Raw genomic sequence first — 21,599 nt, forward strand, 5'->3', positions numbered from 1 at the left:
CTCTGGTGCTTACAATAAATGTCTGCAGTCTATATTATAGCTCAGTGGAGGACTTAACCCGGTGATATTTGTAGCACTCATGTATCGTGCGTTATATTCTCTTATTTGTTTTCTTATTGAGATTGACACTGAGGAGAAAATACAAATCAACCCGCTTCACCATGTCGTCGCTGATGGCAGCTCTCCCTGTCTCTCCATTGCCCGTCTAGCCTTGAGGTGAAGCTACATTCTTTGATGTACTTGTCAGTTGTGGTGGGACCATCAGAAGCCAAGGCTGGATGACACACTGTGTAAAACTGGGCCCCGGGTTTGCCGTCTATAGTTTTTCTTAATGTGTGTAATAGCAGGTTTGTGAGTACATTTTCCCCACTAAACTGCAACAGTCATGTAAGGTGGGTCCTGTGTTACAGAGGGACAGTGTGTCAGCATCTGCTTTGTGAGGAACTTGTAACTGGTTCTGAATCAGTCTCAGTTTAATATGATGCTTCTATATGACCTCCATCAGTGAGAAGATTAGCTATTTCTACATACTTATTCTCAATGCTCGTCATCGGGTCAGACTCCCCATGAAATCAGATGAAACAATTCATGGAGTTTTTCAGCTCAGTCTCGAAGGGCATCCGGCAGCGACCGGCTGGCCCTGCAGACAGACCCAGATCCTGTTCCCTGGGTCCGTACTTACAGGATAGGAGTGCTGGCTGGTGTATGGTTACAGTATCTGGGCAACTAATGAAGCTGCCATGTGTATTCATTTAACATCTTAGGACCATGGGGAAAATGATGTTATGTAATAACTTTCTTTTATTTCCTGGTCACCAGTGAAGGCTGGCAGCATGGTCCGGGTCCAAGATGTTTTCTCTGACATTATTCCATCATTATATTGTGTCAAACCATTGCAGGTAAATAATCTGCCTCTATAATGCTGAGATAGTAATAAATGCCATTAATAGTGAAAATATGATCCTTTAGTTTCCCCGAATCTGCATGTGCTTCATGTGATTCATAGCAGATACAAATATTTACAAACGCCTCATTGTTTTGATATAGAAAAATGTCTTCATCATAAAACACATTAGCTGTGGCCAATGCAGGTCTTCCAAAATGAATTGAATTGAATATTGAATGGACATTGATTATGACTCTGTTGGTCATTGTGGTCTAATTATCTTGAGCTGCCTGGATTATTTGTGCAGTTATACTGAAGATGAAGGTCAAACGTTGAAACACAAAATAGCATCTGAATATAGTTTTCTTCTTCTTCAGCAACTCAGATCTTTATTTGGATGTTAAAGAGACAGATCGTCCTTCATTCAAGAATCATATTTGTCCTCTTACCCGTAGTGCTATTATTCAGTCTCGATAGTTTTGGTTTGAGTTGCCTAATTTAGTCTAATCTGTCTCCTAACCGATATAATGAAACGATATGATGCTCTACCTGTGGTGCCTTCAAAAATACATTCGAAAAAAAGTCCACGGTGTTATCTCTTTCCAGAAATCGTGACCCGGTTACTCAAGAGAATCCACCGACCTGGTTCTGAGCCGTTTCATGCAGGAACTACTTTCTTTCAACCATAGTTGCTACAATCGCACCGTGATTTGTCAGCTGTGTGAGAAAGGAGCCAGGGTTGGAACTTTTTCATGACAGAACTATTACCGCCATTTTTCACGTGAACATCCAAGAAGTGCAAAACGTTCCACACGATTACAGAGGCAAACATGTGATGGGCAACAGGAAGCTGTTGGGCGCAACGCTGGGGCCTTTGAGTAAACTCCACTCAGCCGCGAGACGCCGACAGACAGACAGACAGAGACACAGACAGAGAAACAGACAGACAGAGACGCCGACAGACAGACAGACAGAGACACAGACAGAGAAACAGACAGACAGAGACGCCGACAGACAGACAGAGACACAGACAGAGAAACAGACAGACAGAGACGCCGACAGACAGACAGACAGAGACACAGACAGAGAAACAGACAGACAGAGACGCCGACAGACAGACAGAGACACAGACAGAGAAACAGACAGACAGAGACACCGACAGACAGACAGACAGACAGAGACACAGACAGACAGAGACACAGACAGAGAAACAGACAGTCAGAGACGCCGACAGACAGACAGACAGAGACACAGACAGAGAAACAGACAGACAGAGACGCCGACAGACAGACAGAGACACAGACAGAGAAACAGACAGACAGAGACGCCGACAGACAGACAGAGACACAGACAGAGAAACAGACAGACAGAGACACAGACAGAGACACAGACAGAGAAACAGACAGACATAGACACAGAAAGACAGACAGACAGACAGAGAAACAGACAGTCAGAGACGCCGACAGACAGACACAGACAGACAGAGACACAGAAGCTGGGCGCAACGCTGGGGCCTTTGAGTAAACTCCACGCAGCCGCAAGACGCCGACAGACAGACAGACAGAGACACAGACAGAGAAACAGACAGACAGAGACGCCGACAGACAGACAGACAGACAGAGACAGAGACACAGACAGACAGAGACGCCGACAGACATAGAAACAGACAGACAGAGACGCCGACAGACAGACAGACAGACAGAGACACATACAGAGAAACATGCCGACAGACAGACAGACAGACACAGACAGAGACACAGACAGAGACACAGACAGAGACACAGACAGAGAAACAGACAGACAGAGACGCAGACAGACAGACAGACAGAGACACAGACAAAGAAACAGACAGACAGAGATGCCGACAGACAGACAGAGACACAGACAGACAGAGAGACAGACAGACAGAGAAACAGACAGACATAGATGCTGACAGACAGACAGACAGACAGTTTCATAAGCGTGGCGGTGGTCTTCAGTGGTCTTCAGCTAACGTAAAACGCTTTGATGCTGCCGCTTTGTCACGCCCCTCCTCGTCGGACACCAACGCACAAGAAACCCTTCAGTGTCTGTAGCAGACGCACCAGGCTTTCCATCTGAATCCATCTTCATCATTATTGGACGCTCAGAGAAAAGGCTCCAGGATGTGATGACATAGTATAAAGACCAATAAACCCACACAGGGAGCGAGGTCAACAGGTCAACACAGGACCTTCACCCAGGAGACCGGTATTCCTGTCCCAAAGAGTTATTTTGATGTTCATGTCGTACTTATGTTACGTTGTTTTCATTTGACTTAGTTTACCTGAATATTTTCAGCCCAACCATGTTTTTCCTAAACCGAAGTGGTTTTGCAGTGCTCCGCAGTTGAGCGCCATATTGTGACGTGCTGGACTACCCAGCGCGCCATAAAAGTGATGCCAAGGGTCCTCACCAAGACTCAGCATGGGACGAGTTGGGATGAGAACGTGTTCAGAAATGTGTCAACCTGGTCAAAACGGCCATGATTATATTGATTCATGATATCACCAGCCTGGTTGTACAGATTTAGGAGTCAGTCGTGGCAAGAAGAGCAAGCCTCCCGCAGCATTCGCAAAACTTGTTTCTATTGTCATGAAAGTAATCACAGTAGCTGTTCGAGCTAACATAATAGCATATCTTTGGTATGTAGGAGCTACCGTGTGCCGTGTTTGAGATGGTTCATGTTTCCTCTCAGTTGTTGTCGTTGGCTGCAGGAAGCTTGGACTCTTCGTCCACATCGGGAACACTGCCCAGATGTGAGCAGTGTCTCATGTAAAGCCAAGTGTTTTGATACCAAAACCAGGAAGCAAAGATATCATTTCAGTAAAGAAACAACAAGGAATCAGTTAAAAGTCATTGGTCATGTTCGCAAGAGCCGAGCAAGACCACAAACAAAATCACTGCTTTGGTTCCTGATATTTTCATACACATTGATGATTTCAAGTTAGTTTTAGGGGCAATGACTTTAGGTCGATTCGGCACCTGAGAAATTGGCCTGCAACCCGAAAACGTTAATTGCATGAATTCATTTGTAACCCCGTTAGGCAGGTTGGAGGGTGTTAATATTAAGACCTAGACCCTTTTTCTGTTCAGGAAAAATGTAATTGATTTTTAAAGACGTTTCTCTGTTTTGTTTATTGACGTGTCCTGGTTAGAGGTCAGAGTTCGCCCCATGTGAGTCAGCAGCAGTATGATAGTCTCATGGCAGTGCTAACGTTCAAGCTGTTGTGCCTCAGACTCCACCTCTGGATCCATTCAGTTCACAGTTGACTCAATTCAGACTGTAAATTGAAAATTCCGTTGAGCTAATAATGGAGCAGTTCAGCTTCTCAATAAACTGGATTTGATATGAGACGCCTTTTAGGGCAAAGCGCTTCCCTTTAGAGTGCGAAGAGAGTCCTCTTCCTCGACTCAATGAAGTGAAAGTGAATTACTCAAGCGCTCAATGACAAGATATAAGATATAATATATAAGATATAAGGAATATTAGAGGTTGTCTGAGGTTGCGTTTGTGAAGCCGTCGAGCATAAGGACTCGTTTTAGAAATGCCGGTTGGTTGATATAACCTCAGGAGACGAGAGGAGGGTTCCGTCTCCTCCTGATGAAGAGAGCTGATAAAGAGCAGAGTCAGAGCAGAATGACACTTTGACCAACAGTCAACCAGCATCATGAAACACCTTGCGTTTGATACTGCCACGTATTAGGGCCATTGTAGGTTCAAGAACACAGTAGTAATTAAGGAGCTGGGGGAGGAGCGTAGAACAAACTAAAAAACTTGATAATTCCCTGCATTGGTAGCAGATGTCCAAGAAACAAACAAGAAATAAAGAAAGTCATAACTTTATGAGAAAACAACTTGGAAGCATAGTGGGAGTTTAGAAGCGTGGTAATGCCAGCCGCTGCTCTTAAAGTCGTGTTGTTATGGTACAGATGGCTTCTGAGTGAGGAGGAGATCCTGAGAAGTACATACATGTTCTCTTTCATCTTCTTTAATAATGAAAGTAAATACATGTTTCTATTGTAGAAGTTACAGGAAAGCAGAGACAAAGAACTTCTATCTTTGACGAGACGAAGGAGGATGTCTTGTACGTGAGCCTGGAATACCCTGCTGCCCCTGTGACCCGGGCCCGGATCAGGGGATGGATGGATGGAGAGTACGCTACCATATGATATATTTTAACAGTAACAGCCACTGTGGTGTGATGAGGTTCATCCATAGATAGACAGATAGATAGATAGACTTTATTTCAGACTCGGGTCCATACAGACAGATACATAAAAAGACAAACAATAAAAGTACGGAGGCCTAGCAATGCCTTACAAAGAGACAGCTGTACCAATGTCTCCACAGCTGGGACTGGTAGCGTGTGGTGCTAAACCTTATGTTGGTTAAAACAAGTATGATCCCATTTACAGAGCCATTCAGTCTACAGATGAATTTGTACATGAGATTTCTTAAAACTGTTTGGAAAGTGTTGACTCGTGCAGCCACAGACATTTCACTGGCACTACTCCATCTCGGTCTCTTTAACAGTATTCTCATGGCGTCATTGTACGCTACTTGAAGTCTCTGTAAACTCTTTCTTTTGTAGTTTGACCACAAGTGTGCAGTGTAGAGTGGAGTACAATATGCTCTGAACAGAGACATCTTCACTCCATCTGTACACAGACCAAACTTGCGTGAGAGACTGTTTGCTTGTGCAGACATCATACCACATTGCCTGGAAATGTCGTTATCATCAGACATGTGTTCTGTTAAAAAATGACCAAGATATTTGACTTCACTACAGACACCAAGATTATTGTCAGACAATTTGAAGTCAGGGAAGTTTAGACATTTGTCCTCTTTAGTTCTACAGATCAGGATAGCACTCTTACTGGCGTTATATTTGATGTCATGTTCCACACCGTACACAGTACATATAGTGAGGAGCTGCTGAAGACCAGCGCTAGAAGGACTAAAGATCACCAGATCATCTGCATACATGATGTGATTAACCAGAGTATTTCCAATCATGCACCAGTATTACAGGCTTTCAGTTGCTTGGACAGATCATCAATATACAGATTAAACAGAATTGGGGACAAAATTCCCCCTTGTCGGACACCATTGCTAACCCCAAATGGGGCTGACACACTTTTACCCCATTTTACTTGCATACTCTGGTGCGCATTCTCACTATGTATGTGGGGACACCTCTTTGGCTCAGTTTAAAAAATAATTAGCTATGATTAACACGATCAAAAGCTTTGGAGGCATCAATAAAACACATAAGAAGTGATGAGTTTTGACCTCTGTATTTGTTTACAATGTCCTTTAAGGCATATATACACAAGTCAGTGCCATGTTTGGCTTTGAAGCCGAACTGGTTATCTGTGGAGGTGATGAAGTCCTGTATTCTGTCCAGCAGAATTCTTTCTAGGACTTTTGACAGGACGCTGGCCAAAGCAATGGGCCTGTAATTCTGTAGGCCAGCGGTTCCCAAACTTTTTAGGCCACGCACCCCCTTCTACATCCAGACCGGGTTCACACACCCACACACCTTTAAAAAAAAAGCAACAGAGCCGCATAAAAATCTTCCTGCACCGTGCCTTCGAAAAGGTAACTGACGTACACCAGACGATTGGCCAGATTGGCCACATCTGTAGGCTCGTCTACTTGCAGAAAGTAAAACTCACTCTTCTTCACGCGACCGACTAATGTAGCCAGGATGTCTTCAGACAAAGCATCGATGCGGAGACACAGTGTTGTTGGACGCGGGATCACGTCTAACTTGTTTGCTTCTCTCTCTCCAATCATACATTCCACCATCTCTTTAACATTTTTTTCCCTCTCCACCACCGCCTCTCCTTCTCCCTATTACGCGGTCAGAATACTACCACAACACGCCGCCTGTCTCCGGCAGAAATGCGCTCATACACACACGCACCTCCCCAGCAACAAGGCACATCACCCGGCCACAATACCTCCAGAATATCCCCCGGGTGAAATCCGGGACTTGGTTTTATGGTTCCGAGTGGCGGGCGCTCACCCGTTGGCGCCGGGACGCGAGGTCTCCAGCCGTCCCCGCCGCGAGGCACCCGATCGTCAGGTCTGTCAGCCCTCGGAACAGGCCGCGGGGCAACAACTCGCGAGGCAGATCACAGAAAAATAATAAAGACTGAAGTATGGCAAAGATATGTTGATGAGAAACGTATTTGTAATACGTCAAACACAAACGTAATCAGGGAGAAAATACGTTTGTGGTCAAACGTAATTGAGAATGCATTTTAGTTTTGGGGGAACGTAATTTTTAGGAGACGGACTGCACCGCCATTACATTTTTTCTCTCGCGCACCCCCTAGAGGCAGCTCGCGCACCCCCAGGGGTGCGCGCACCCCACTTTGGGAATCCCTGCTCTAGGCTACATACTTTACCAGCTTTGTTTTTAATGACTGGCACTAAGAGAACAGACAGCATTGAGTCTGGTAACAAGCCGTGAATCATGAAGCCAGTAAAACAAACAGCGAGGAGCGGAGCTAACCTCGGACTAGCATATTGAAGGTGTTCAGCAGTAATATGGTCTAAGCCACTTGCTCTGCCTTCAGACAGTTTGTTGATAGCTTGGTGCAGCTCATATGATGTAATTACCATTCACTCATTACTCTCAGAACTGTCCACGCTGTACAAATCACTTTTGATGCAGTTAAATAAGGTGCTATAATGCTGTCGCCATAACTCAGCAATGTTGTCTGTTCCTGAAATTCCATCTATAGTGCATGGTAAAGATGTTTTACAGTTAAGAGCTGTCACTTCTTTCCAAAAATCAACTACGTTGTTGCTTAGCAGCTTCTTGGCCATGGAGTCAGCCCTCATGGCTTGATCATTCTTGCAAATGAAGTGAATGGCATACTTATATCTTGCATTGGTGAGCTTCTTGTACTCAAGCACTGGCCCTTGTCTGGGTCTACCAGCTAGAGCCCATGATTTGAAGGCTTCAGCATGATACTCAGCTACATACTCGTTCCAGCCAGGTTTGATGTTGTGGGTCTTATTATGATGCTTGTAGTAGGGCTTGCTGTCTTTATACAGAGCACTTACTATATCATTGTACATGAAGCAGAGATCTCTCCTATGCACCACATCCTTACAGTTAACGTCAGTACACATAGCTGCATCTCTAGCTGGATGAATATGACTGAAGGACTGGTCTGTACGAGCAGAATACACTAAGACGTCCTCTTCAGTGAGAGTTAACCAGTCAAGTTTTTCTGTGTTGACACTATTTCCATTTCTAGATAGCGCCGGTAGATGTTCAACATTTATCGACATAGCAAAAGGTATATGATCAGTTGTTGCTGCTCCATAAAGAATGCCCATACATCCCAATGAAGCATGAGCATCAGCTGTACGAATACAATGGTCCAGCCATGATGTAGTGTGCCAGGCCTCACTAATGTATGTATAGCTATCTGTAGGCAAAAGCACTTTGCTTGATAATATAAAATAATTGTCTTTACAAAACTGAGCCATGTCCTTGGCAAATACTGAGCTTGTGTCTGAGATATCTGCATTCATATCCCCAATAACATAAATACTCAAAGAATATTATCTTGAATGAAGGAATTGATGAAGGCAAGCCTATTTAGATATTCATCCTCATTGTGATTGCACTCATAGGGTGTATAAACATTTAGGATAGTGAATTCCTTATCATCATGAGTAAACTGTATTGCAACACACCAGTCAACACCAAGCCTGACCACATTTATCAAAGAGTCAAGCTTCTTATTCCAGAGAATAGCCACACCCCCTGGAATCCTTCCTCTGACTATTCCCATACCAAAGTCAGTTGTAGACTCCCCAGCACCATGAAAGTTATCATTAAAAGAGTTGAGTTTTTCCAAGTCTTGCTTCGCTAAGAATGTCTCTTGTAAACATAGTATGTCACAATTCTCCAAAAGGTTGTCAACAACCATGCGGCGAGCTTTATCCCCAACGCTCTGGCCCACACGCAGGCCACGACAGTTGTACGACAAAACCCGGATATACATTTAGCAAAGCAAGTGAGTGCCCATAGCACCAGCAGGCAAACTTATTCCCCCCACAGCAAGTGCACGGTTAGAGCCGATAACTCCGCCCTGCGGGGCTCAAAATAGCGCCGGACAAATGCCCCTTCTGGCCAGAGCTCCGGAATGTACATTTCATCAAACTCATTGCATTCAGCAGATACTTTGAATGAGCTGAATCTTCTGTGGACAGTGTCGCTCTTTATACAGTTGACCTCCCGGCTGAGTTTTTCCTTAAGATACGCAGATAATGTTTCAGCGTCTAGATCTGGTGAGAACCTGGTAGCAAAGACACTCACCAGCTTTCTCTTGACCGTTTTGATGCTGCCCACAGCTCCGGTCCCAACAACAGGCTTAACGTTGCCGGGTCTCTTTTTCCGCCCGGGGGCGACAGTACGCGATCCCGACTGAGCAGCAGCGCTCCCCGGAACACGCGCCAGCCGTCGGCCTTTTTTCACGACCTGACTCCATTTTGGGGAGCGTGACACCAAACAATCGGAACCTCCCGCAGCCATCTCCTCGTCCAGATCGCAGGGTCCCGCATCATCCCGTTCTCCGGCATCAACGTCCGAGTCCTTCGCCAGCGTAGCCCCGAGCCCTGCTTCGTCAGAGCCAGTGGTCCCAGCCTTCACGCACACAGTGCCTCCATTCAGCGCCGCTGAAGCACCTGTGCCACCGCCCGAAGTCAGGTCAGTGGGACGCTCCAGTGCACACAGTCGGCGATCAATTTCCACAGTGATGGCACGAAAATCCTCGCCTACATCAGCCTGTAGCTGCATCGACTTCTTTATTGAGCAGACCTCAGTGTACAGCTGCTCCATTTTCCCAAGTAGACTCGAGACGTCCAAGTTGGAAAACATCACCGGAGGCAATTCATCCAGGAAATGAGAGACAAATCTGGGAGTGTTCTCCCCGCACTCATTCAATACTTTAAGGCAACTCTTAATGTTGTTTGTCTTTCTGTGCCCCTTTATGGGAAACGTACCGCTGTGTAGTTTGGCAGAGTTCAAACAAAACTTTTTCCGAGGACTCTATCCACTCGGAGTCAAACGTGTTCGCAGCCAGCAGGACAATCTCGTCCTGACTTAATGTCTTCATTTTCACGGCGAGAAAGTTAAGCAGCTCATCCTCAACAATAACTTTGCCGTCAACAGTTTTATAAATCTCAGGTTTCATTCGAGACCGTGTAAAAGCAGGAGCGACTAAGCCTCGATGTGTATCGTCCGCCATCTTGGAATTCTTCAGGGGATGGATGGATGGAGAGTCCGCTACCATATGATATATTTTAACAGTAACAGCAACTGTGGTGTGATGAGGTTCATCCATACTTGCAAAGTAAAGCAATTTGGTTCCTTAACATAAAAAACATCACTATGTTTTAGCACTCCACTCAATTTTCATTCCACTCAGATTTATTTTTTCTCTGTCATGACTTTTTTTTCCCAAACATTTTTTCTGAATGTCAGAAAACTGTCAGCTCCGTATTTTATTTTAATTTTTTACATTTTTTCACAATTTTCATAATGTTTTCTGCTTGTCCTTCATCCGTCCGTCCCTTCTTGTGAATGCAATATCTCAGTGACCTCACAAAACCACATGCCGATTATGACAATGTCACACAAATGTCTAAGAGGATAAAAATGAGGAAGTGATGAAGTGGAAACAACACAGTGATTAAGTTGTAGGGTCTCCTTTAAGCAGCGTGCTAATCCCTCCCCTCAGTGTGTGGCTGTGTAGCCTTGGAACAGCTACATTCATTGTGAAGTCTGTTCATTCACTGGGTTCACAGAGCTCATGCGTGACTATCAGGTGTCCTGGGAGGAGGACAGAACCCGACATGCGTAACCTGCTTTGCTCTCTTGTTACGGAGCGCGCAGAAGACTGTGTGGTCATCAGCTGAATGCACGTCATCTAAGAAAGATCGAGGTTATCGGCTTTCAGGATGTTTAACAGACGTACAGCCACTTGTGGTTCCCAGACTATTGAAGTTTTTGAAGGAGACGCAGGTGGTGGATGTTTAACTGGGTTAAATATTAATAAATATATTGTGACTCACGGTTCAACTTCATGTGAACTTTCTTTCTTTCACTAACCTTAACCAAGAGCTGCCAGTGCGTAGTCTTAGTCATAACCAAAGAAATGTTCAGTATCACATTTCTCAATGGAAAACGTTACCTTACAAAATGTATTTGTTGTTGCAAATCAGCTGTGTAAACACGTTTCTATGGAGACTTGGTTGATGTGACAGTGAAACACGAGGGAGAGCTGCAGTAGCCTTGTGAAGAAGCTGTGTTTCGGACGCTGGGAGTCTTCCAGCGCTCCCATCCAGCCTGGCCGTCACCTGTCCTTCGTTCCCTGGAGTTTGTGTCTGTCACCACAGGATCCACCCCCCAGCCCCTCAGCCCCTCAGCCCAGTCTAAGCTCTTTATTAGAGGCTGTCGTGGTGTGGCACACGGGGCTCGTCACGCTGCACACTAACATTCAGTTCCAAAAACAAAATCAGTTCCCATCACTACCCTTGATGTAAATGTAAATATAAAGATCTACAAGTACCTGACAGACCATCAACTCCATGAGTCAAAGTTCTCACCTTTGTGTCTCTGGTCAATAAAAAGTATGGAGAGTTCTTAACATGTCACTTCCCTCAGACTGACCATGGCTGTAGCAGAAGAACTACGCTCTTATAGCCACATAATCATAACCATCGTTTCTAATTATGGCAGTCTTTGAAGGAATGAGTCAGACATGTGAGTCCATCTCTTTTGTGTCTTTTGTGATCTTATGATCTACATAAGATCCTCATCCTCAGCCGCCATTACGTCACATCTGGCAGCAGCCTGCTGTTCTGCAGCGGATCTCGTCACCGCTGACTGTCAGATTCATCATTCCAATTACAATAAGGAGCCTTAAGAATGCACAGGCTTGAATTGTGTCTCGTTCGCCTGAGGGGAAGCAGAATATTTTTACATTACAGCTGAACACGGCGTGCCACAGCCCAGTTTATGTTCCATCATCTTTTCTCTCTTTTATTTGGGAAGGGGGTCTTTTGGGTTTAACAATGAGAGGGGGGCTTTGTTACAAAAGGTTGAGAACCCCTGTTTAGTTCATGCTGAAGAAACTGTTTGTATTGTAACCAGGCAACAATCACAGGAAGTGTGAAGGCCATGATGATGAGAGGTGTGTGAGGCTCTGACTGTTGCATGGACAGAGGTGTGGAAGGGGATTTTTTTCGGCCCATGATTTTATTATGTTTCATTAATAATTTTGGCAGGACTTGGCATTTGACCGCACTGAGCGTCTCAGATTATGCGAGCGCGGTTGGGGGCCCGTCCTCTTCCAGCACCTGTTCCACTCAGGGTGAAACTGCATCGCCCTCGCTCTCCTTCACACAGAACCGTGACGAGACATTCCATAGAAGGACTAGTCATGCAGTGGCCCAGTGGTATTTACATTGGAGGTGGATTTTGCTATGTTTGAATTTCATGCTTATTTGTGTCCATCTTTGTCGCAGAGGACCAGATCCCCCACGGCTTCCCCACCATCGACATGGGGCCCCAGCTGAAGGTGGTGGAGAGAACGCGCACGGCCACGATGCTGTGTGCGGCCAGCGGCAACCCCGACCCGGAGATCTACTGGTTCAAAGACTTCCTGCCCGTGGACATCGGCAGCAGCAACGGGCGCATAAAACAGCTGCGTTCAGGTAAAGCACTCATCTCGACATGTTGGCAGTCTCTGTACGGCAATCGGTGCATTAGCTGAGCGATACCTCACCATTTATACCGGGTAGGATTCGGTTGACAAAATCATGGCCCACATGGGTCATTGACAGGTTGAGGGGTACCGATGCACAAAAGATATAAGTTACGTCAAAAAATAACAACACTTACATTAATTGCGAAAGATGTGCTTTTTGATTTTCAGAAGGCAAAACGCACAATAAGCTCGGGATAGAAATAAAAGGGTTCCGACTTAGATTGCAGTGATTGCCCCGAGCAGCACCTGTGCGGGAGCAGCGGCGTGCCAACAGTGCTCAACCCTCCACAGACAGTGATGAATGTTAACGCCGGGGCTGGCCGTGTGAAGCGGGCTCTGTGAGGAGGTGGCCGGGGTCCAAGGGAGGAGTGGTTTCTCTGCCAGAAACCAGCTCGCAGCAGAGCAACCGAGCTCCACGCACACACCCTGTCAGCTGCCCTTTCTCTGTGAGAAAATAGAAACATTCGCTCCTCGCCAAAAAAGTTGCAAGCACCTACACAACATGAACTTTCCCCGCCAGCCCTCGCAGCCAGAGTCAGAAGCAGGTTTCCCCCCTCCTCCTCTCGTCTCAACGCTGACAGACAGGCTCTAGGATGTCACTTGCTTTGAAGTCCACTCTGAAGAGTTTTTCCCATGTGGCAGTCTGGGCCTTAGGTAGGGACAAACACGGCATGTATTATTAACCAAATAGCACGGCAATTTGCTTCATAGGAACCCCGTCGTCACATGCAGTCCCACAGCAGCCGAGCACAGATGGCTGACTTCCTTTAATGAACAATCGGAGTTATCCTGTGCCACACAAGGCAAAGGGGAAATATGTAGCCGTGTGCAAAGTCAGCACTTTGCAATTATTCAATGTATTTGTTTCAATATAATTCATTATATAGAGGAGTGATTGGATTTGCTCCTGAATTAGTTATTCCTATTAAATGACTTTGATCCATTAAGAAACACTAATAGCTTCATTTTTCAATTTGAGACCTTTGCTCTCTTTCGGAAGACAAAAAAAGTCCTCTGGCCTCCTTCGGTGCTCCAGAGCTCAACTGTCTGCAAGTAATTAGAACCCAAAGCTTGTGCATTGAAGAGGGATTTGATCCAGACCAGCGATGGACACTCTGGGTGCTGGACCAGCGAGCTCTGTGACTGCCGGCCCGGGATCTGAAAGCCCAGGACCATGGGAAAGAAAGCAGAACAAAGCTCTTCTCCTGATTCTCAAACACAGTAATACCTGTGTGTTTACACTGACCACAACACCACCAGTCACTGAAGACTATTTATTTTTGTCAGTACTGAAAGCAGAAAACTCCAGTGGCCAATGTGTGGACAAAGGTGGCCCCAGCTGAATTGCTTTGCAGTCATTGGCTATTAAAGGGGCACTCCATTGATGTAGGACTGCAACTCCAGAATGGTGGTACACGCGCAAGAGACAGATAAATAAAAATGGTAAACCAGCAAAGTCAGATATTTTCGGACTTGTATCCCTTAGTACGGGTTTGTCCTGACTTGTTCGATACAGGACGTTGACCTCAGTATGTGAATTTTTGATATGCCCAAATCTTCCAGTTACATTATCCTAATGCACTTGAATTAGACTCAGAAACTGTGGAACATGAACTCTAGAGTGCCCCCTGAATGCTCTGATAGTGGGACAGTCTCTGTCTGCTAGCTAAACCGGGTTAGCCTGTGTCAACGGTATGGCGAATGTAAACGAGAAAGCAGAGCTGGAAGAGCCTCCTCTGTTAATTAGATCTGTTTGGGAGCGTTACAGTTTTCCAGTAAGTTACAACACTGGGCAGAGAGGTGGAAAGGACGGAAAATGTGAGTATCTCTGAAAATTCAAGCATGTCAACCTATTTGACACACTATCACCTAAATATGTCTATCACAGCGCTTGACCCGTGTTATAGTCTTCTGTCATGTGTGCATCATATAAATGTGCACAGGCCACAGTTGTCCAGGAATTATCCACATCAATCTGTTTGTCACTCGACCGTGTCCGTTTGAACTCAGCATCAGCACCAGCTTTTTAACTGTAAGCCTAAACTGAACTCCAATAGTCAATTAGCTTCTGCTGTGACGAAGACGTAGCCGACCATGGCACGTAACAAACTGTACATTTTGTACCGCTACACCAATAAAAATACTGGATCACACAATGGAAACAATGGACAAACAAAGAGTTATTTCCTGCCTGGTAAAATAACGTGTCTGTCAAACTCCATGCCCCCCAGTGTGTAGCAAAGGCTTTTGGTTTTCAAGTTGTAGTCTACAAGCCCAAGCCTAGATAATGACATCCCTACGACGTCATCGGGGTTATCTTCTCAGATTGGACAAAGCTCCTCCGGGGCCACAAAAGACAAACTGTTTTCAGAGGCTCAGTAGTACTCCCTATGGCAAGAAAACTGAGAGTGGTGTATCAACTCAATGGAGGTCCATCACCTTTCCATGGTAAGTGGACTACTGGCTACCATGCATGGTGCTCGCCAAACATCAGTAGCAACTTGGGGTTTAGTTTCTGACCCCAAGAACACTTCGCCATGTGGACAAGAGGAGCTCTACCTGATGGGATTTTGTTTCGATTTCATTCGTTCTGCTTGGAAAGGGCAAAACACAAAATAATATGGATGGAAACCACGCACCATCAGTTCATCATCTAAGTTGCTAGGTGCTCAAATGAAATATGATGGATGTCAATTCAGTACTTAACTTTGTTTTGGATGGACGCTACAACGGACAAAAAACCCTCCCAATCCAGACATTGTGAAAATATAATGAAGTCATATTATTTTTCACAATGAAACCCCACAAACCTGTCATGACACCCTGGCTTCATGCTGTAGAGGCGCGGGATTCTTCCGGCTGTGAGAAGGCCATGGAGGGAAGTCATGGCAGGTCTCAGTCTTGCCCAGCCCGGCCCTCTGAAAGCTGCTGATGTCCCCCTTTATCAGACCCCAGGGGCCACACAGCTTCCAGGGCCCCCCTCCCTTCTGCTATCTCTCACCACCTATCTGACACTGGAGAGCGGCTTGGTTTATCATCCAGATCACCGGCATCTGCATGGTAACCATCCCTCCCTCTGCCGTTTGCTGCATGTGACCTGATATGCCCAAATGGTGACAATAGCTAAAGATTCCCTACACCAGGGATATGCAAGATTATAGGAGGAAATGCTACTACTGTGTTATCACAATGAACACTAACAGGGCTGAACGATTTGTCATTTTTAAAATTGCGATGTGAGAATCATAAGAGCTGCAATTTTAATGATATAAGCTGCTATGAACAGTGTCCTAATAAGCTGAAGCAGGTGCAAGGTTTAGTTGGTGACCCAGACTTTCCATCAGCTGTAATGACAACTGCTGCCAGGAAATGTATTCAACTGTAGCTAATTCAAATTAATTCTGTGAGATAGTCAAAAACAAAAAAAGGTATCTAGGCTGCTGTCTGCAATATGCTCTCTGAATGCCGCTGCCTGCACTACTAGGAGGGAAGTAGACCTGTTTTAGTGCAAGAACACCAAAGTGTCGGGGCTTGCTTCCGATGAATGATCTAGGCATCAACAACTTGGTTCCGGAAGTGTTGATCATTTTAACTTTGTATCTTATAAATTAAATGATACCCAGGCAGCCATTGGCGTGGAGAAGAAACCAGTCAGGGTTAGGGTGGAATGAAACACAGCGCTTTAGTCCAACATGGATCCACAATTCAAAAGTCAATTGATTTAAGCTGCAAATTGGCTCCTTGGGAGTTGCAGTTCACTTCTTCCTCCGACTTTTCATCCATACAAGCTTGTCGCTTGCGACTGGGTTTACAGTAGTTGTCAAGCAAGCAGCCGGTGGAGGAAATGTCAGAATCTCCCGCTAAACTGTCAAGCAGGGCTTCATTTCCAGCTTTATCGGTAAATGTGTCGATAGAAAAATCGACCAGTTTTTACAGAATTTGGAAATCAAGCACAGCATCACTCTTGATGTCTGGTTTGAACTCTTGGAGGACCCCAGCCAGAAGCAACCGCATTATTTTATCTGATTGCACTGGGTACACACATAACTTGTTTAAAAGTGCTGTAAGCTTGATTCATCGGAAATAACAGCCATACAAATTGGAATATTGGTTGCAATTAGATATTCTCCTCGAATCGTTCAGCCATAAATGGTGTACGGGGGAAAATGCCGGCACAAGATTAAATGTCTCGAATGATATGACAACTGTGATAAAAATACATCAACAGAACACTAATTTTGGAGCTTAATATTATGATCCACCATCGAGGCAGCGACGTTGCAGTGTATTCCAGGACACGAGTGCAGGTTTCTTTGAATTGCATCAGAAGGAGATCAGGCAGCTAGTGTTATCTACCCGGTTACGGCAGGATGCATGAGACAGAATTCTGTGAATGAGGGGTCAAGTGCTTGATAGCCAGGTGCTGTCAGGAGAAAAAAACTAAAAGCAGGTGTGGGGACAACAGGATGCCAGCTCTGTGGAGCAAATAGCCAGGTGTATCAAGCAAATAAGCACCATGTGAAAGTAAATAACCAGGTGCACAAATGACAGACTGACAGCCGTAGCTGAGGTATGAATGCATACATTATTTACACCATTTTGTGCTCGTGGGAAAAAAAGAACACACGTTTGTACAGGAGAAAAGGGTTTTCACCAAGAACACCTGTTGCACAGTTGTCATTTATTAAATTGCTTTTGATTGAAAATGATGAGGAAGTGTTTGTCTGACTTTTAGCTAACACTGAAACACGTTTTCTTCATGAAATGGTGAGAATAGCAGTCGCTGTTATCTCGGCTGTTTCTCCTCTCTTTGCTCTCCTGCAATTCTTGTCTTTCTCTGTTTTTCTTTTCTCTTCATGCTAATGGTTATCTCTAATCTTATTTGCATTCAAATTACCTCACCAGGTGGTACACCAATCAGAGGTAAGAATGCTGGGTACAAGAAAAGTCTTCTCATCATCCTCCTCTTCACTGCCCCCTCCCCTCCATCGCCTTTGTCCTCCTCCTCCTGTCACTTTCAGTGTGTCCCATTTCCAGCCCTCTGTCCACTCTCTCTGCCGTCACCACATTCTTCAGGAGCGTGTGTGGGTTGGGAGAGATGGAAACAGTTGACAAGTACTCGCTTGCTAGTGATTATGTTCTCAAATAAAACCACTGACGATAGTTTACCTCGAAAGCTTACCAGCCGATGTTCCTGCCGGCACGCTCTCGCTCCCAACCCGTCAAAAACCAGCGCTTGGTCTGTGCTCCTGAGCTTCAAACTACGACGTCTGTCCGAGGCACCCCGTTCGCTTCAGCTGTGGACGTAGCAGGGGTAAGGTGTCACTGTCAATATACTCTTGTTACATGGATATATAGCATCTTTTCAAAATAAACTTCCGTCTTAACAGGAAGTTAGGTTTGGGCAACCAAATCGTTTAGTTCGATTAAGATTGTGGTTGACTGACTAAAGACTCATTACAATACAAACAACTCACGAGAGGTTGGCTCTTAGTTTTACATGAGACACAAAGTCCTGTTTGTTTGACCCAACCATTCAACCCGCCCTTCCACCCTCAGCGGACGTTATACATTATTCATTTGTTTGAGCTTCAAATGATGACGTGGACTGATTTATATCGGAGTTCATTTAAAGCCCAGTGCGTCTCATGAAGATGCTAAAGGGTGCCTCGGTACATCAGTATCAGAATGGGATTTGACGAGTTGGGAATGAGAACAGGTTGTTCCTCTGCTCATTTGCAGGCAGCAGTGGGCTAACAAAGGGTTAGCACTATGCTAACAAACGCCATTTACCATTAAGTGGAACAAAAAGTCGCTTGTTGGAAAATGATTTCATCAGGAAACCAGGGAACAGAAACTAGCTGGCCAAACGTAATAGGTTCTTATTCTGGTTGTGTTCACGTCTGCTGTTAAATGTTTGGTGCAGTTTGTTCAGTCTGTCAATCTTAGCCACTCGGGTTCACCTCTACATGGTGGTCTTAGGTCCACCAGGACCAGAATAATGTGAATTTTGGTTGAATTTGTCACATCAATTCGAATCTAACACTGCTCACCATACACATTCAGTATCCATTCAGGCCTACCAACACCACAAACCCACGCTGTGAAAGAAAGAGCTCACCTTCACACTGTGAATGCGGAGCTGAGAACACAGTGTGAAAGTGTTGCTCACTCTGATCCAATAAAAAGTAGCTAACAGCACTAGGTCCGAAATTCTCTAACTCTAGTGAGAAAGTTGCCAACTGACAGGCCGTCCCAAAGCCACTCCCCCAAAAGATCATAATAAACTAACAAGGTCCAATCATTTCATTCAGGCCGAATGAAATGATTGGACGGGCTCATTACAGTCCTGCGACAGCCACAGATAAGGTATCTGTTCAATTCGATTTATTGATTGCTTTTGGGACGTCAGGCGATAAAGAAAGCATTCAAGCCCTGTTAAATATAACTTGATTTGCCGTCACCATTATAAACCTTTTTCTCAGCCGTCTGTGAAGGGTCACCAGATGTAGCCATTAAACTAAGTTTCTCTTTAGTTCTGGTTCGTGATATCTTCGCAGTGACTTACAAATATACAAGACATTTATTGGTCAGCACTCATCCAGCACCTTCGTCACAAAATGGACTGATGAAGAAAACTGCTCAAATACATGAAGTAGACAGAATCACAATACATTATTATGTATTATGTATTTAACTCTGTTTCACTTCGATGTATCAGGGGACGAGCCCCACACGTGTTGCCATGGTTGCCCTTACAAGTCACTTCGTGAGACGTTTCCATGATTAGCAGGTGGAATAAATACCAGCCTAGCACTTGATTTACGTCTGATAAAAGTACGTTTTCAGGGATCACATCTTCAACCAAAGAATTTTGCTGCACAGTCTGATCTGAAGTGGACCCAGACCCACCGCTTCAGGTGGTCTTAGCTTAAGTGTTTGGTCTGGAGCAGAGTATTGATTGACAGCTTTTCAATCCGCCTTAACAAACGGAACCAAATGGGCGAACTGCACCACAACAGGTTAGGTGTGAAAGCACCTCAAACCAAACCATATGTGAACACATATGAATGCTCAACTGCTGATGTAGACGGCACTGGCCTCTGTCATTCCAGTGAGCCGGGTCATGGAAGTGAGTCCAGTAAGATAACTCTCAAAGAATTAGCAGTCGTCAAGGTGTAAAGGTGTGACCTCCCTGTCTGCATGCCGTCCTTCAGCAGCTGCAGAGAGAGGAAACACGCTCAACGTCTGGGGGACGTTTTGTCAGCTTCTAACGGTTACCTTCATCTGCAAGAAGTCACACACACCTTCTCCGGCAGCACTGATGAACTTTGTTCACGCCAAGAGGTCAGAGCAGACGTCATCTGTTTTTGCAAATCTCAGGAGACAACGAAGCATTTTCTCCTAAAACGCAAGAGTGTGCAATGAGCTAAACAATCATCGCACAGTGTAAAGTTTGAGTAGACAACTAGAGAAAGACATCTGCTGAGATACACTACTTCACACAGTGACTGACTGTCAATGGGAGCTGTTTGGTTATCGTTCTGACGGGATGTCTTGTGATATGCAGGAGAAAGGCTTGCCCACATGCTGTCTGGGCGTGTGTGTGTGTGTGTGTGTGTGTGTGTGTGTGTGTGTGTGTGTGTGTGTGTGTGTGTGTGTGTGTGTGAGTAGTTTGAGGACACACATCCCAGATGAAGGTTGCTCCTCCTCCATCTCTGGGCTCACTGTCTGCACCAGACTCACCAGGGATGTTTCCACACGCACATTATCTTCAACCACTGATTCTTCTTAAAAGTAGTTCATAACATCGTGTTACAAACCCATCCCATGTTACATTTCAGGATTCTATTCTGAAATATGTACATTGTTAACCTGTTTTTTATTTTTCACATTTCTTATATAAAACTGCATGATGTATGTTACATTCACTGCCGATATATAATATTGCATAGTCGCTAAGAACACATTTATGTTCTCTGTCTCAAACCTAACGTCTCTACTGATAACTAATTATGAAATGTTGCATAAATGCTATGGAGTTGTTATGAAATGAATGGATTTAAATCACGCTGTCAGGTAAGTTTTATCTTTCATTTGCCCCAAAATGAAAGCTCTTAACAGGATCGTTAGCATACATAAAGATGGCTTTTAGAGCAGTGATCATTGGAGGGTTGGCCAAAGGCCTTCACCAATCAGGGCCTTTAACATATCTCTGCTCATTTTGGATTTAAAGTTGTTACAAGGAACTCTTAACTGGTTCTGAAACAGTCTCAATTTAATACTGATGCCTTAAAATGACTTATGCAAATGAGATCATCAGGGGGAAGATCGGCTATTTCTATATAGTTAATTCAGCAACATCAGACGAAACTGTTTCACCAGAACCATCTTCAGACTCCAGCAAAGCCTCCAGTCAGCGACCAGGCTGAAGACTGTCAGACCCTGCCGCAGTCAAATTCAAAGTTTTCAAAAGAGAGTCCGGCAGCTGCAGATCTTTACAAAACAAGGTGTTGGTGCTCGTAGAAGCACTACCGCTTTTGTCCACAGGGGCCACCAAAATCAACACAAAATAAAGGTTCCTTCTAGTAACTTTAATTACATCTTATGTGCCAGAACTGTCATGTTTCTCTCTGCATGTCCTCTTTGTCACATTGAACAAAAACCTAAAAAGCGTTCAGACCATCCTAAGACGGTTTGCTGAGAGCTGTTGGGACAAAGTCGGCTCCACAATGTGTTCAAAAACCTTTTACTGGAAGGTCTTTATACAGCAGGTAGATGTTGAAGAGAAAGCTTCCATCATCCACCAGCTTCAAAATAATTAGTTTTCTATGATCAGGTGGTAATATGACAATATCACATAGAGCAACTACTAACTGTTTCATGCAGT

General features: G+C 44.9%; 1 protein-coding gene across 1 annotated transcript in view; it reads left to right on the forward strand.

Annotated features, from left to right (window-relative positions):
• Nucleotides 1–21,599, forward strand: part of ptprfa (protein tyrosine phosphatase receptor type Fa) — a 343,585-nt gene that overhangs the window by 57,803 nt on the left and 264,183 nt on the right. Inside the window, exon 4 of the mRNA XM_079267305.1 lies at nucleotides 12,468–12,656. Coding sequence (XP_079123431.1) covers nucleotides 12,468–12,656 — 189 coding nt within the window. The remainder of the gene's footprint in view (nucleotides 1–12,467; nucleotides 12,657–21,599) is intronic.

Source organism: Melanostigma gelatinosum, assembly GCF_949748355.1.
Source record: "Melanostigma gelatinosum genome assembly, chromosome: 4".
Lineage (NCBI taxonomy): Eukaryota > Metazoa > Chordata > Actinopteri > Perciformes > Zoarcidae > Melanostigma > Melanostigma gelatinosum.